Below are 16,313 nucleotides of genomic sequence, written 5' to 3'. Positions count from 1 at the left end.
TCTATTATTATGTCTTCGAGGTCGCTGAATCCGAATATGACGTTTATTTTTATCTAGAGTTGGTGGAACATGTTCAAAAATCAAATTTTATACAAAAATGCAAAAAATCAATTTTGATGATTTTTCAAATTTACCTCGCTGTATCTTTGGTGGCTGTAAATATTTCCTTTTGAAAATTTTACTGTGTCATCTTTGAAGTATGTAGATAACAATGAAATTTGTCCGAAATGTCTAAACACATTAAAAAAGGAGTTGTTATGTTTTAAACATTTTGTCATCATTTTTCGTTAGTTTCATGTTCACTTAAAAAAGTTGAGTGACAAACTTTTTAGTTTATAATTTTAACCAACATAACAATAAAACATAATTCATGAAGAAGTTTTTTGGAAAATTTTAAGTCAAAATATACAATAGGAAAAAAGTTATGCTACTTCATAGACAATCGGCACACCCCAAAAAACGCTTATATCTCGAGATCCTGACCACGGTGTGTGAATGGCTAATTTTTATCATACTTTATGATTTTGATATCAAAAATCGTTTTTTGCTCTTATTAAGAATTTTGCATTTTGCGGTTGCGTCATTCTTCTTCTGAACCGGCGAATTTGTCCTCAAATAACTTCTTGGGCCTTTTCTATATATGCTTAGGGTTATAAGTTTTATAATGGACAGAAAGGTCAAAAACAGATTAATAATAGCATAGGAATGTTAAAATCATAATAAATTGTATAAATAAAAAATATATATAGATAGAAAAGTAAGCCTAACTTTTGTTTTTATTGTATCCCTATGAGCATTCGAGAATCTGGTCAAGTTTGGAGCGCTGTAAAACCTATATAAATAAATAGAATTAAACAACTTTATAGTGGAAATTGTTCGCTGAAAAACCCTCTACAAAATTGCTAAAATGTTATTTTATTTTAAAATGAACTGAAAAAAAGTTATAATCTCCAAAAGGAAACTTATTAAAAAAATTTTACATATTTTTGTTTATATCTTTTTTGTTGGTCACTTGACGATAAAAAGTAATAGAAACAAAATTGTAGAAAATTTAATTTGCTACATTTTATGTTTAATTAGATTTTCCGTAGGGTTAGTAGTTTACGAGATATAGCGCGAAACTCCTTTGCACCCCATTTCCAAGATGGCGGCCGGGGGACAAGGGTGGCGACCCCAAAAACTTGAACTTAAGCTTCTATTGATCCCCCCTATACATTAAAGCAATAAACTTGACTCCTCTAACAAATGCAAGGTACGGTTTAAAAAATGTACTTAAAAAATGACTAGTTAGCAATTTTATATTTTATGGTAACCAAATAAATGATTCATGAGAGAAAAAAAATGTTTTTTTTGGTAAAGTAAAATTCCGTTTTCAAAAGCTTTATTGATCTTTTATTTCTCTCCTACTTCTCCACCTTCTCTTTCATCACTTTCTCTTCGCCTCCTTATTCATTTGCGAGTAAAAGTAATCCGTATATTCTGGACCGAGCACGTGCCAACGAGGAGGTACTACACTGGATAGGTAGAGAGAAAGAGAGAGAGAGAGAGAGAGAGAGAGAGAGAGAGAGAGAGAAAGAGAGAGAGACTCTATAAAGAAAAAAAAGTTGGAATACTTGTGTCACGTTATGAGGCACAGTAACTATAACTATAGAGTACCACAGCTAATTATCCAAGGGAAAATAGACAGCAGAAGGCGTCCAGGGTGGAGAAGACAATCGTGGCTCCAAAACTTGCGGCAATGGTTCGGATTGTCATCTGCTGAACTATTCAAATCTGCCGTAAACGAAGTTAAAATAGCCATGTTAATTGTCAACGTTTGTAACGGATAAGGCACATAAGAAGAAATGCGTTTTATCTTAAAAAAAACCACCACACTGAGTAATTCCATTGCAAGTTACGAGGAAAACACTCATGACACTATCCTTCTGATATGGTAAGTATTTGGTCTTACATTAATTAGTTTACCCTTAATATTAATATCAAACTAATTTTATATGTGGCTTTAAAACATAAATGATGTATCCTCGATAGGTTATTGACTTATTACAAGTGGCATTTTATTTTTATTGATTTCTTATTTTAATATTGGTAACCAGATACTAAATAGTAGCAGGTAGGTACCGCTCTGTGATCCCGATAGAGGGTAGACTTAGTCGTTTTTCCGGCATGACAAGTTATAACTAATACACCCTAAATGAGTTTAGAAACAACAGGATGTAGCCCCAAGGTGGGTGCTCAATCGCACACCTCTAAGGAGTTCAACCTTCTGGAATCTGGAGAAGGCAAAAGCTCACTAAAACATCGAGAGCAACATATTTATATTGTTAGTTTCAATGACAGAACCCTCAAATCAGTTGAAAAAATGGGTGCACTGGAAGAACTAAATAGGATCAAATGGGATGTTCTTGGTCTCAGTGAAACAAGACAACCAGATGAATAATGTACAATACTCGAATCTGGACATATTATATTCTACCAGTTCCATAAAGAGTCCAATACACATGTCGGCGGTGTAGCCCTATTGGTCCATGAGAAAATCAAACATCTGGTCACAAAATCTGCAGCAATCTGGGAGGGGGTCTTATACATACATAGTTTTTAAACTATCGAAAATATACATATACATTTACTTAGGTTTTGTAGACTTTGAAAAGGCATTTGATAAACATAAATATAAAAAGCTTGTCGATATATTAAAAAGCAAAGATATTGACAGTTCTGATATGAAAATTATGTCTAATTTAAATTGGAACTGCCAAGGGAAGAGTTGACAACCAGAACACCCGAGATATCAAAATACAGTTAGGAATCCTCCAAGGTTGCGTGCTATCCAGTACTCTTCAACGTCTAGAGTGAAGCGGCATTTAAAGAAACCGAATACAAAATTGAAAGTCTTACTTTAGTTACATTTAACAGGGAAACAAACAAAGACAAGGATTGAAAGAGCATTTGTGGACGCTGTAGTAGCGTATGAAGGTGAAGTGTGGACTTTAAATGCTGAAGAAAAAGAAACTTATATATGGTAGAGATGGACTTAAAAAGGAGCGTCAGAATATATAGGCGCAATAGAATTACCAATGAGGCCAGTAGAAATAGATTAAATGTCACACGTTAACTGATAGAATAAAAAAGAAGAGTCTTAAGTGGTTTGGGCATCTACGGATGGAAGAAAGTAGATGACCCAGTAGAGTATTTAGATGGAATAATGGAATACGCCGGGGCAACGTAACAGAGAAAGATCAAGATTGTCTTGGAGTGGAAGTATCTAGAAGGCTTTGGACCGCAGGAATTTGGAGGAAAAGGATGTTCAAGAAAGGCAAATATAGCGAAAAATAAATACGGAAAAAATACCGAAAAATACCGAAGTGCCGAACCAATCTGGACATGTAGTATAAAATTATGGGGATGCAGTGAACCATCCAATACAAAGATCCTTCAAAATGGTCAAAAGGTGTCCCTTGGTATGTCTCAAACCAAACTCTACATAATGGTCTAATATGGAATTAAGTGTAGACCATAATATTGGAACTAAGTTGATATCATTTAATGCAAAAACATATCTATACCACATTACAGATCACGCCAAAAAGTATCTAAAAAGAGAACTATTCAACCAAGCAGTAGAAAAAGACTATGACCAGAAGACTTTAAAGATTTACAGTTTGATGGATAGTACCTGTATCAAGCAATTAACTACTTTTTGCAGTTTTTTTTATAGTCAAGCAATTAACTGATATTTTAGACACCCTGTATAACATCAACACGTCGTCGCAGTTGCATATCTTTTCCACCACTTACATATCATCAGGAAGATTAAGCTAATTAGATAAATTTGCCACTTTACTATTAGTAAAGTGTCTAAATGCACAAGGAGATGATGCTTCTGTTTGTAGTTCAGTAACCTCATGATATTTGTGTCCCGCATCTTTAAAAATTAGGCATAAAGTACACACATCGTAGTCTATAGTGGGTTATTTCAGGCGACCTGCATTTACACAAAACGCATGATGTTGATGGTTTCGACAATTACAAAACATTTATATCTGTTACTGCGGTATTTATTAACTGCGATGCTTTTAATCAAACAATTTTTACATTATGAAATAAATTAATAGTTTAATTGTTATAATAGGCCTTTTCTAGTCGAGGAATGGGGTCTAATTTGTCCAATACATAAACACATAACATATGAAAGTGAAACATGAAATCAACATCAGCGGGAAATAAGCTACTGCTAGCCACTGCTAGTTGTAAAAGGAAGGTTCTGAGAATGATATTTGGCCATCAAAGAGATGAATTGAAAGAAGAGTACCCAAGTAGCACCGAATGGGTTTATTACGTATTTGAAGGATGCTTTAAAACTGTAGAATAAAACTAAAATTAAAACCATTTGGTTTTTAAGTAAACCTTAAGGTTACAATAAAACCACTTTCAGCATAAAAGGGCTCACACTGAAGGAGGTCAATAAAACCAAAAATTAAAACTTTGTTTTCTTAAGCAACTGGTTTTAAAGCTGCTGTAAAGGTGCTTTTAAAACCATGTTAAAAGACACTTTAAGTTCAGGCAGTTTTATAGCAAACTTAAAAGGTTTCTTAAATGGAGACTTTTAAAGACAATTTACCTTATTATAAACATAAACTCTAAATTAAAATAACTCTTTAAAACCATATACTCCATAAAGCCATACTCCATATTATGTAGATACGTATTTGTAACCATAAAATAATAAAAGTATGTACTTGGTTATTTCGGACTGTCAAGGTAGAAAAACATTTGCGCACCCAACTTTATTGATAATGTTAACCAAAATAGGTCTAAATAACTCACGCGCCCTAACATTTCCGACTTTTGGCGATTAAAAAGTAATAATAATAAAAAAAATTAAATCCGAAAAATAACAATTTGAAATAAAAATAATTTGATCTATAATTCTAATGTTTTAATGTTAAAATAAATCGAATTTATGTCTTTAAGCCGCTTATTTATAATTTTTATGTAAGACTTATATTGTAATCTATCATGGCTTTCAGCATCTCTAGAAAGCAATATGGCCGAAAACAAAATAAAACTATTTAGTCTATCGACAGAGAATTGTTAAGATCAAATGGTTTTATTTTGTATGTACCTATTTCACAAAACAAATTACTCGCTGCTCTGCAAGCTAGAACTTGTTGAAACAGTGTAGTCACAACGACGCGATAAGTAACGGAGTAACTCCTTTAAAGTGTCGAAAGAAACCGCCACCCGATCTATCGCCCAACGTTTAACGGCATTAATAATGGCATTAAAAAATTAGCGCCCTAAGTCATGGCTATACCTAACGCGTTAGTCAAATAACGCGTTAATTATCGGCATCAGACGTTACTGTGGCCCCAGCATAAGGATAATGGACCGAATCTTACTTTCTCTCCATTCATCTGCCGAAACTACTTTTTGGACCACAGAACATTTTTATCCTGCTCTGGATCCTGGGTAAGGCTCCTGGACCGGAGGGTACTACTGCGGAATGCATAAAACTGTTGGAAGACAAACATCGACATATTGGTATAACAATTTTGAATGCCATATATAGCACCGGCTATTTTCCAACGGATTGGCTTTATTTAACATTTACAATGATAGATACCTGCCTAAGTCACAAAGAGCGCCGACTATGATCATCTTAACGAGCCATCTGCTTAAAGTTTTCCATCACATCCTCCACACAAGATTATTTAGAAGCTGGAAAAGTTAGTGGGCGAGACACAATTTGGTTTTAGGCTACGGCTCCACGGGCGCGAAATTGACGCTAGCAGTAGCAGTAAAATGAACTTAAGGTTCCGCGGAACGGAATGGGAATAGCCGAACTGAACCGACTACGCACAAGTCCTGTAGTCGGTACAGGTTAAGGGCCGAATGGGTACACATAAAGCAGTTTTCTGCTTGAAGACGGTTGTACAAAACTGCAAGAAACGAAAGGATATATTCATCACATTCCTCGATTATGCCTCACACGACGCAGTGATAAAAATGCTACACAACTCTAACATTGACGAAAAAGATATCAGAGTTACCCAGAATCTTAAGTCAACCAACCCAGAAAAAATTGAAATCTTAAGAGGGGCACGCCAGGAAGAATATGAAGAAGAAGAAGAAATATATAAAGATTTGAAGAATGTTTGAAACATTCTTTATCGCCAACCGTCACTAAATTCATTCATTATTGTACTCATTTGCCCTCATTTGCGGCAGTAAAGTAACACTTTATTGTACTGAAAGAAGAACTTTACTTTAGGTACCTGCCGCGATTAATCAAATTATCCGAGATTGAATGAAGTGGTCGACGGCAGTACCTAATCGATTATTTATTTGAGTGAACTTAAAATGTATTTAGTTTAATTATTAAAAATATTGTACATAATTTACGTTATTATTAATTAAATTTATGTCAAAAAGTGAAATTCTGTAGTATTTTGCAATTATATTCATACAAAATAAATCAAAACTTTACAGATTTAGTTTAGGTATTCAATATTAATAACAACTACTATCGATTAAACATCGAAACCGGATATCATGCAAAAGCATTCTGTCATTAGTCTCATACTGAATATTTATTTCGTCTAGAATTAAAAAAAATCTTAAATCTTTTTTAAATTAGGTATTAATGCAAATAAAGTATGAAATTGTGTTTTTGTTAATTCGATTGTATATAGTATAGGACGGTGATAGATATTTACTGATAATTTGTTAGTAAATATATTTATTTAGATTTTCTACGATTCATCAAGGAAAAAGGAACTGCGAAAGGCTATTATTTTAAGTATTAAAATTAGTTTAATCTTTAAATAAAAATACAGTTAAACTGTTTAAAATTGATCTATTTCGTTGAAATCATAATAATAGAAGTGTAACTTCTTACGTGCGTACAAAGTACACACTCTTTTTTCATTAGAAGTATGTAATTAAGTGTTAATGTTTTTTATGATTGGCGATCAAATTTTGTATGCACCACGTCAGTAAAGTCGTCTGTTACTCGCCTCGCTTGCTTCGCTCCCTCTGCTCGTAATATAAGACTCGTTCGATAAAGAGTCACTTTACTGACTTATTACATAAATAACTATTACATAGAGTTGAACAGCAGAGGAGCCAAAATACACCCAAACATTGAAACATTCCTCACATGGAGGTTGAACAGCAGAGGAGACAAAATGCACCCCTGTCGTCTTCTTCACGTACCATATCTGAATTTGTTGTCGATACGAAGAATGTAGTTTTTCTTTCCTATATTTACCTTCATTTCACGATAATTTTCCATTGTTTAGTAAAGGACATCGCACACATCTTATGGAAAATATAATGTCACTCAAATTCAATAAAATTTATACGAATAGATTCGTTTGAAATTAACGGTCAAATCTTATCATTGCGCCAACTCCATATTTTCAATAATAAGAGCAGAAATTGATATAAATAGATCTGAAATCAAATGGATACGTACATAAGTTAGAGAGAGAAAAAATATTTTATAATACCCAAATTGTCGGTACTCCATAAATCAGCGGATTAGTTTCACTAATCCGCTTAGGCCCAGCGGGGTTTATGCTCTTTTGAATAGCACCCAGAGCAATAGTAATTGTAACTGACAGTTTTACTGACTCCAAAAATGTGATTTCGATAAACTTTAATTGCAATTTGCGCCGTAATTAATCATAATTAAGAGTTTTATGCTCAATGATAAGATTTGACCGTTAATTTAAAACGAATCTATTCGTATAAATTTTATTGAATTTGAGTGACATTATATTTTCCATAAGATATGTGCGATGTCCTTTCATCAATATTGATTTCTTATTATTTTATATCGTTGTAAAGTACGGACCTACGTAACGTCGAATAATGTTACAATGTAAAAGTTAAGGCAATTGGTACATAATTCGCAAATATTTTACGGCTATCCCTACTTTTTCGGTCTTTACGCGGCAAATTACGTGTAGTAAAATTCTCACTGGTATGGATATTGTAAACTTTACTTGACAATGTCATCATTAACTTTAAAGATGGCTTTTGAATGTTCTTGGATAACTGTTACTTGTATAATTAATTGCATTAATTATTAATTCAGTTAATTAATATGATAATTTGTTCACTAACTATGTATTCAGTGATTGTAATAATTTATCTACTGTACAACATAAAATGATAATCAATCGAGAAAAGAGGAAAAGTGATAAAGTGATTTTTTAATAATACATATATTGTTACTACGAAACGCTTACAATTTTGAACATCTTTAACAACAAAATATTTGGATCACTGAATATATCCTGGTGTATTCTCTGCTTGGATCTTCCATAAATAATAAACAATAAATAACTTTTTATTAAGTTCACGTCTTAAATCACTTACTTATCAAATACACTATCAATATTATTTAATCAACAACTCAAAATATTCCCTATGCCATGACAAATATTTAAAATTGTCACTGTTTGACTGACAATATGCTGACAATATTCTATTCGACTGAGTGCGTTGTATGACAAAGATAGATTTGGAATATATTACCACCGACATTGTGTTCATTTTTTTCGAATCCTGAAAATACCAATAATAATTTTTGAAAAATTTAAACACATAATGAAAGACTAAATTATTACCGAGGGCCGAAAGTCCCTTATAATAAACAAAAAGTTTATTTTGAACGAGATATTTGAAATTAAAAATCAAACTAAATTTTCTCTTAGTTTTTCACCCCTGTGACTTATTAAAATAAACATTAGAGGTTCTCAGGGACTTTCGGCCCTCGCAAATAACGTAATCTTTCATTCTGCGTTTAAATTTTTCAAAAATACCTATTAGTTTTCTCAGGATTCGAAAAAAATTAATCCCATTTGAATGGCATTGGAGCAGAAACTACGTACCCATCCCCTTAAAAGTAGGTAATACGAAAACAATATTTGTGGTATGATTGTAGAAGCAACCATTTAGGGTCGTTTGTACCGACTATATTAAGGCTAGCTTAAGATTAGGGCCCGCTTGAAGTAAATATTTGAATTGCATCGTATGTCAAACTCGATTTAAACTTCACTTAACTTAAGCCGTCCAATTCGGCGGCTTAATAGTCCAGGACGCATCTGTTTTGAGATGGACGTTGAGAGGTGACTCATTTTTTTTGCAGAAATTGCTTGGAAAATACTCATATAATAATAATTGAGTTATCTTCCCACTCAAAAAGGTCCGGAACATTGTTTAAATAAGCAAAATGTCGAAAAATTAAAGAAAAATTCGATTTTTTTCTTCGTTTTTTGATTATAGCTTTAAAAGTATTCACTTCCGAGAAAAGTTGCACTGACATAAAAGTTGCGAAATTAAATTGCCTATAATATATGATTTGTTAAAAATTTTAAAAATTGTCACCCTTCGTTGCAAAATTGCGAAAAAACTATAAAAAAAACAAGTATTCGCATTTTCCGTTTTTCAACTATTTATGCTTCACTTTAGTGCAGTCACTGAAGGTGAATATGAGCTATTACCTCCGATTTCGTTGAACCTCCATCGACGTGCATGAAAATTGGTAAGTGGTTAGAGGATATCTCAAGGAACAAAGGTGACATGGTGCCAACTTGCGCTTTTACCCTGGGGGTGGATGCCACCCCTCCTCGGGGGTGAAAATTATTTAATAAAAAATAACCCCACAATTCGATAGAGCGACAAATTATAAGCAAAATTTGGTATATAAAGTTATTAAAATAAATCAAAACTTTTTGAGTTATTAGAGATCAAAGATTTTATTTTTTCGTGAGAAAAATGCATGTTTTTAACCGATTTTTCATAAATAACTCAAAAACTATAAGTTTTTACAAAAAAGTTATTATTGTCAAAATTGAGGCTAATAAAAAATCAAATAAACTCCTTACTATAAAAACCATTCAATATTAACTGAAAGTGAGTTATAGGTAATTGAATGTATATTTCTTTCGTCGAGTACCCAAATCTAAGTATTCAAGCTTAAATACCGGGAAAATGATGTACTTTATAACATAAACTTATTAAATATTTGTCAAAGCTCATTGAAATATCTATCAAATAAGTGCTCGAACAAGTTGATAGCATTAAAGTTTATGCACCAAAAATGTTTCAAAATGTATCTTTTAAAAATTTTTCTAAAAAATGTTATTGTTTTTTTGTAAATAACTCCGTTAAATTTTAAAGTAGCAAGTTCATCTAATAACTGGTTAAAATTTTATTCCAAGAGCTATTAAAAAATGTCAAAATAGTCATTTATACCTCTTACTTTTTTAAAAATAAAAGGTTAAATGGCCCCGGTTACATGGTTCTCGCAGCAAAATTTAAATTTTAAACGTTTCTATCTCCGTTATTTTTTACTCTACGAAAATAGTAAAATGGGTAAAGTATTTGTTACAGAAAAAACTAAAATTTAGTTATTTATCATTTTTTAAGCATATTGAGTATTTTTGAAGTTATTATCAAAAGAAAATGAAAGTACGATAATTCTAAAAATTCTGATTTTTTTAAATTATACCTTTTTTTCAAAAATATGCATTCTAAACCGGTCAAATTTGTTGAAATAAATAGCTCTGATAACATAAAGAAATTCTTGTGAGGATTACTACAAATTTTAATTTTTGCGGAAATTGCGTATGTTTAGTTTTTAACCTTTTCCTAAAAAAATCGAAAGGGTTCTCTTATTTTCATCATAACTTGCTTAATTTTGATGTTATTAACTTCTACTGAAGCTCATTTGATAGATATTCCGAAGTACTTTGACAAGTGCTTAACAAGTATATTCTATAAAATGCATCGTTTTCCCGTTATGTAAGCTTGAATACTTAGATTTGAGTACTCGTCGAAAAAAATATACATTAAATTACCCATAACTCACTTTAAAATAACATCAGTTTAGTTCTTTCAGTAGGGAGTGTATTAAATTTTTTATTATCTTTAATTTTGGTAATCATAGTTTTTTACAAAAGCTTATAGTTTTTGAGTCATAGGTGAAAAACAGCTTTAAAACATGCATTTTTTTAAGAAAAAATAAAATATTTGATATTTAATAACTCAAAAAGTATTGATTTATGTTAATAACTTTATATAACAAATTTTGCTTAGAAGTTGCCCCTCTATCGATTTCTGGTATTATTTTTAATAAAAAAAATTCACCCCCGAGAAGGGGTGGCAACCACCCCCAGGGTAAAAGCGCAAGTTAACATCATGTCACCTTTGTTCCTTGAAGTATCTTCTAACTACTTACCAATTTTCACGAAAGTCGATGAAGGTTCAACGAAATCGGAGGTGAAAACCTTCAGTGACTCCACTATTAGGACGTTCATATTTTACCCAGAAAAACTTTATGATATAATAAAACAATACTGTAAATTTCATTAAGATCGATTCAATAGATTTTGCAAAATAAAAATCCAGCTTTCGCAAAAAAAATTCATTTTTTCAAAATGTTGCAGGACTGAAAATAAAGCAGATAGCAAGTTGAAATTTCTTTTACATATATAGAAGAATGCTGTACCTTTCATTTGCAATTTGCAAAATTAAAATCAATTAACTATCACGGCATCAGGATTTTTTTAAATAAACAATAATTTTTGGTGCTACGCGCAGGACTCGATTCACACAAGTTTATTTCCACGAAAATGTCTTCCAATATTTATCTAATATATTATTTTCTTACTCTATATTTTGTTGTATTTTAATATTTTAATTCCACAAAAATCACACTAATTTGATTATTGTTTGTGAAATATTGTTTAAACAATTGAATATTTTAAAAATAATAAATTTTTATTTTCTAAGTTAAAATATATGAACAAAGAAAGATTTGGCTATAAAAAGTATAATTTCAAAGGACAGAGCATGTGTTTTTATTTTGCAATAAACAAATTTATTTATTTATATCGAAATGTACTAAAAATTAAAATTTATCAATCATTATCAAAGGTCATTGGAATGCCCAATCAGAGCAAACGTATCCGCTGTCCTGCGGCGTAGCACCAAAAATTAATGTTTATTTAAAAAAATTCCTGACGCCGTGGTAGTTAATCGATTTTAATTTTGCAAATTGCAAATAAAAGGTACAGTATTATTCTATATGTGAAAAACAATTAATCTTGCTGTCTGCTTTATTTTAAGTCCTGCAACATTTTGAAAAAATGAATTTTTTTGCGAAAGCTGGATTGCAAAATTAATTTTGCAAAATCTATTAAACCGATCTTAATAAAATTTACAGCATTGTTTTACTATATCATAAAGTTTTTCTGGGTGAAATATGAAGGTCCTAAGTGTAGCATAAATGGTTGAAAAACGTAAAATGCGAATACTTCTTTCTTTTATAGTTTTTTCGCAAGTATTGCTATTTTGCAACAAGGGTGACCATTTTTAAAATTTTCAACTATATTGTAGAAAATTTAATTACTTACGCAACTTTTACGTCAGTGCAACTTTTCTCGGAAATGAATACTTTTAAAGTTATAATCAAAAAACGAAGGAACAAATCGAATTTTTCCTTAATTTTTTAACATTTTGATTATTTAAACAATGTTCCGGATCTTTTTGAGTGGGAGGATAACTCAAATATTATTATTATATGAGTTATTTTCAAGCAATTTATGCAAAAAAATATGAGTCACCTCTCAACATCCAAATGTACTAATATTTTTACAGATGCGCCCTGGTCTATAAGAAAACTTAAATTAAGTGAGGTTTAAATCGAGTTTGACATAGGGTGCAACGAAAATATTATCTTAAGCTAGCCTTAATATAGTCGGTGCAAACGGCCCTTATAGTATGTTATCTTAGTTCCGCAATAAAGCTCAAAATGCAACCATTCTAATGCAACTCTTAAATAATTTATTTAACAAAATCCAGATAGTATCAGTATCATCATCGATATTATTCCGGTTTGCTGAGTTTGATCGAGTCTCATCGTTTGTATCGAAGTGCTCTGTGGAAGATACAAGAAGAGGTGCGGCTACTTTCCGGAAGTGCTAGTCAAGGTCACTCATTTACTCCGGGTCATAGCTGCTCGGTTCTCATCCTTTAGTTAGGTGAAACGTATTAAAGGTGGGCTCGACATGTCAATCGGGTAACAGTTACTACTAGTTACTACTGTTTTATTTCATTTGGCGCATGGGACGAAAGACAAAGAGTAATTAAAATTGTAAAATGGTTTTTAAGTTTTCTCAACAACTACAACTATAATGTTCTAGCAAAGGGACGACCCTGCTTGCTCACTAACGAGTTGCCTCAGAGGTTGGCTTTACTTGGGTCTTAGTCGGAGAGATAGAAGCGGATGTTGCTCGTGATAAGTAATATGGACAAACTATACGGAGATATGTTGTGTACATGACTTTATCCAACGGATGGAAACCAGAATGGGGGACGAGGGTAGTTATAAGGGGTCAAAGTCGCGGTTTTTATTATTTTGTTTGTGACGCTCATGATCGAGATAATGCCCCAAAATTTGGGAATAGGTAGGTCTTGACGTAACTAAGCAGAATCTCTAGGGGCGGAACGCTGCTTGGGGGACAAATGGTTGGAGGCAGGGGTGAATATAAAAATATAAGGTGTTTTTTGTGACCTTAGTTATCGAGAGAGTGTGTCAAAATTTGGGAATAAGTAGATCATGACGTAACTGAGGAAAATCTCCAGGGGCAGAACGCTGCGTGGAGAATAAAAAACCCTGCCGCCACCCATTTGTCCCCTAAGCAGCGTTCCGCCCCTAGAGATTCTGCTTAGTTACGTCAAGACCTACCTATTCCCAAATTTTGGGGCATTATCTCGATCCCTGCCACCACCCTTTTGTTGTCCCCCACGTAGAGTTCCGCACCTGAAGATTTTACTTAGTTATGTCATGATCTACTTATTCCCAAATTTTATAATTTTTATATTCACCTCTGCCTCCACCCATTATTTGTCGGCCAAGCAGCGTTCCGCCCCTGGAGATTTTACTTAGTTGTGTCATGGTCTACCTATTCCCAAATGTTGGTACACTATCTCGATCCCGAACGTCACAAAAAAACCCTAATAATTTTTATATTCACCCCTGCCCCAACCATTTGTCCCCCAAGCAGCGTTTCGCCCCTGAAGGTTTTACTTAGTTACGTCATGACTTACTTATTCCCAAATTTTGGTGCACTATCTCGATCATGAGCGTCACAAAAAAATAATAAAAACTGCTACTTTGACCCCTTATAACTAGCCTCGTCCTGGTTTCCGCCCGTTGGGTAAAGTCATGTACACAACTAATTCAACATATCCCCTCTCTGGTTTCCGGCTCTGGGGATTTTACTTAGTTATGTCACGGTCTACTTATTCCCAAATTTTGGTGCACTACCTCAATCACGAACGTCGCAAAAAACCCTTTATATTTTTTATACTCACGCCTACCCAAACCCCTTTGTCGGCCACGCAGCGTTCCACATTCCACCCCTAGAGATTTTACTTAGTTACGTCATGACCTACTTATTCCCAAATTTTGGTGCACTATCTCGATCATGAGCGTCACAAAAAACATAATAAAAACCGCGACTGTTTTTGAACTTAGTTATGTATTTTTGGAACGAGTATAAACCGCCCATCTCTAAACTGCGATGGTGTGTAAACACGAACAGTGGTGTGTGTGTCTCATCCTTCTCTTGTGTCATAGTTGTAACTATTAACTCCATAATTTATGTCTAATAACATCGAGTATCACGTTGTTTATACAATTTTGATACATTAGATACACTGTAGTATCTGTATACGGAAAGGGAATGTAGAATATTCCTGGGTAGTAACTATGCAAACGTACCATACCATACATGACAATAAAGAGAAAAAACGAAAAGAAAAATGTGAATTTGATAGGTATTGCTCTTTTAGTGGGCCCTAGTTGGATTGAAAGAAAAGTTCGTCGCTTTAGTTTTGTACGATCTAATAATAAATGTTCGCAGATATCTAAGAAGACCTTTAGTTCCTACTAAATTAACTAACTAAAAAATGCGGTGATCTCAGCCTGAAAAGATCATGGTCCTCCGATGCTGAAATCCCAACTTGTGAATAAACAAAACTATAATATTTACATTATAGAGAATAGACATTAAGAAACTTTCTAATCCTAATATTAGAGGAAAAGTGCAAGAATCCCTACACAAAGAATTAAACAGGATAAATGAGAATATATCTGAAGTAAGTAAAAAATTGGATGAAATTGAGCATGCTATACAGACAACATGTGCGCAGCTATTGAAACAAGAAAAAGTGAAGAAAAAGGAATGGGTGACTGAAGATATCCTTGACATGATGGAAGAGCGACGGAAGTACAAAAACAAAAACGAACCAAAGTATCGAGAAATACACAAAAAAATAAGAACAAAAATCAGAGAAGCTAAAGAGGAATGGCTGTCGGAAAATGCAAAGAAATTGAACAATATGAAAAGAAATACGATTACCAAAACATGCAAAAGAAGATAAAAGAAATGACAAATAAAAGAAAATACAACAGCTCAGCAACGGACATACTTGACACCAACGGAATTTTGATCTCAGAATCAACAAAGATTCTAGAAACATGGAAGCAATATGTTGAAAACCTCTTTGCTTCAGACCGCCCTAATAATTACTCAATTGAAATCACCGAAAACAGTCCTTCCATTCTCAATTCAGAGGTAAAAAAAGCAATATGCTCCCTCAAGAATAACAAATCTCCAGGACCTGACAATATTCATGCTGAAGTGCTAAATCTTTGCGAAACGGACAACTCATTCCTAGAAACCCTAACCACTCTGTTTAATAATATATACGACAGGTGCAGAATTCCAGAAAATTAGTTACAATCAACCTTTGTGACCATTCCTAAAAAACCAAACACTAAATTGTGTGACCAACACAGACTGATAAGCCTAAATAATCATATCACCAAAGTCTTCACCAAAATCATATATAACAGAATCTACAAGTGTGAAGCGGAAATCAACCCTAATAACACAAAACATTCCAGGAATGTTCCTAGAAAGTACACACAGGACACTGAAAACATTCCTGGAATGTCCCCAAAAGCACACGAACGTCCCTGGAAAGTCCCAGGAAAGTGCTGTGTCAGCATTTTAAACATTCCTTGAATGTCTTGTTGGAACATTCCATGAATGTCTACGATTGTTCTTTGAACATTCACAGTATATTGTTTAGACTGAATGTCTTGTTGAAATATTCCATGAATGTTCTTAGGACATTCAAAGTATATTTTTTAGACATTCTCTGAAATATATCGTCAGTGATGTGACAATACCTCCTATATGTTTTTTCATGAGTTTTGCAGGAGA

The 16,313-nt window shown here is 33.0% G+C and overlaps 1 protein-coding gene across 1 annotated transcript; it reads left to right on the top strand.

Moving 5' to 3' along the window:
- The first annotated feature begins 15,470 nt into the window (after positions 1–15,470).
- On the top strand, positions 15,471–15,821 carry LOC126881750 (uncharacterized). The gene has a single exon (XM_050646221.1). The coding sequence runs from the start codon at positions 15,471–15,473 to the stop codon at positions 15,819–15,821; it is 351 nt and encodes a 116-aa protein (XP_050502178.1).
- The last annotated feature ends 492 nt before the right edge of the window (positions 15,822–16,313 follow it).

This window comes from Diabrotica virgifera, chromosome 3, assembly GCF_917563875.1.
Source record: "Diabrotica virgifera virgifera chromosome 3, PGI_DIABVI_V3a".
Lineage (NCBI taxonomy): Eukaryota > Metazoa > Arthropoda > Insecta > Coleoptera > Chrysomelidae > Diabrotica > Diabrotica virgifera.
Note: the sequence above shows the minus strand (reverse complement) of the source record. Positions and strands in the feature narration are given on the sequence as shown.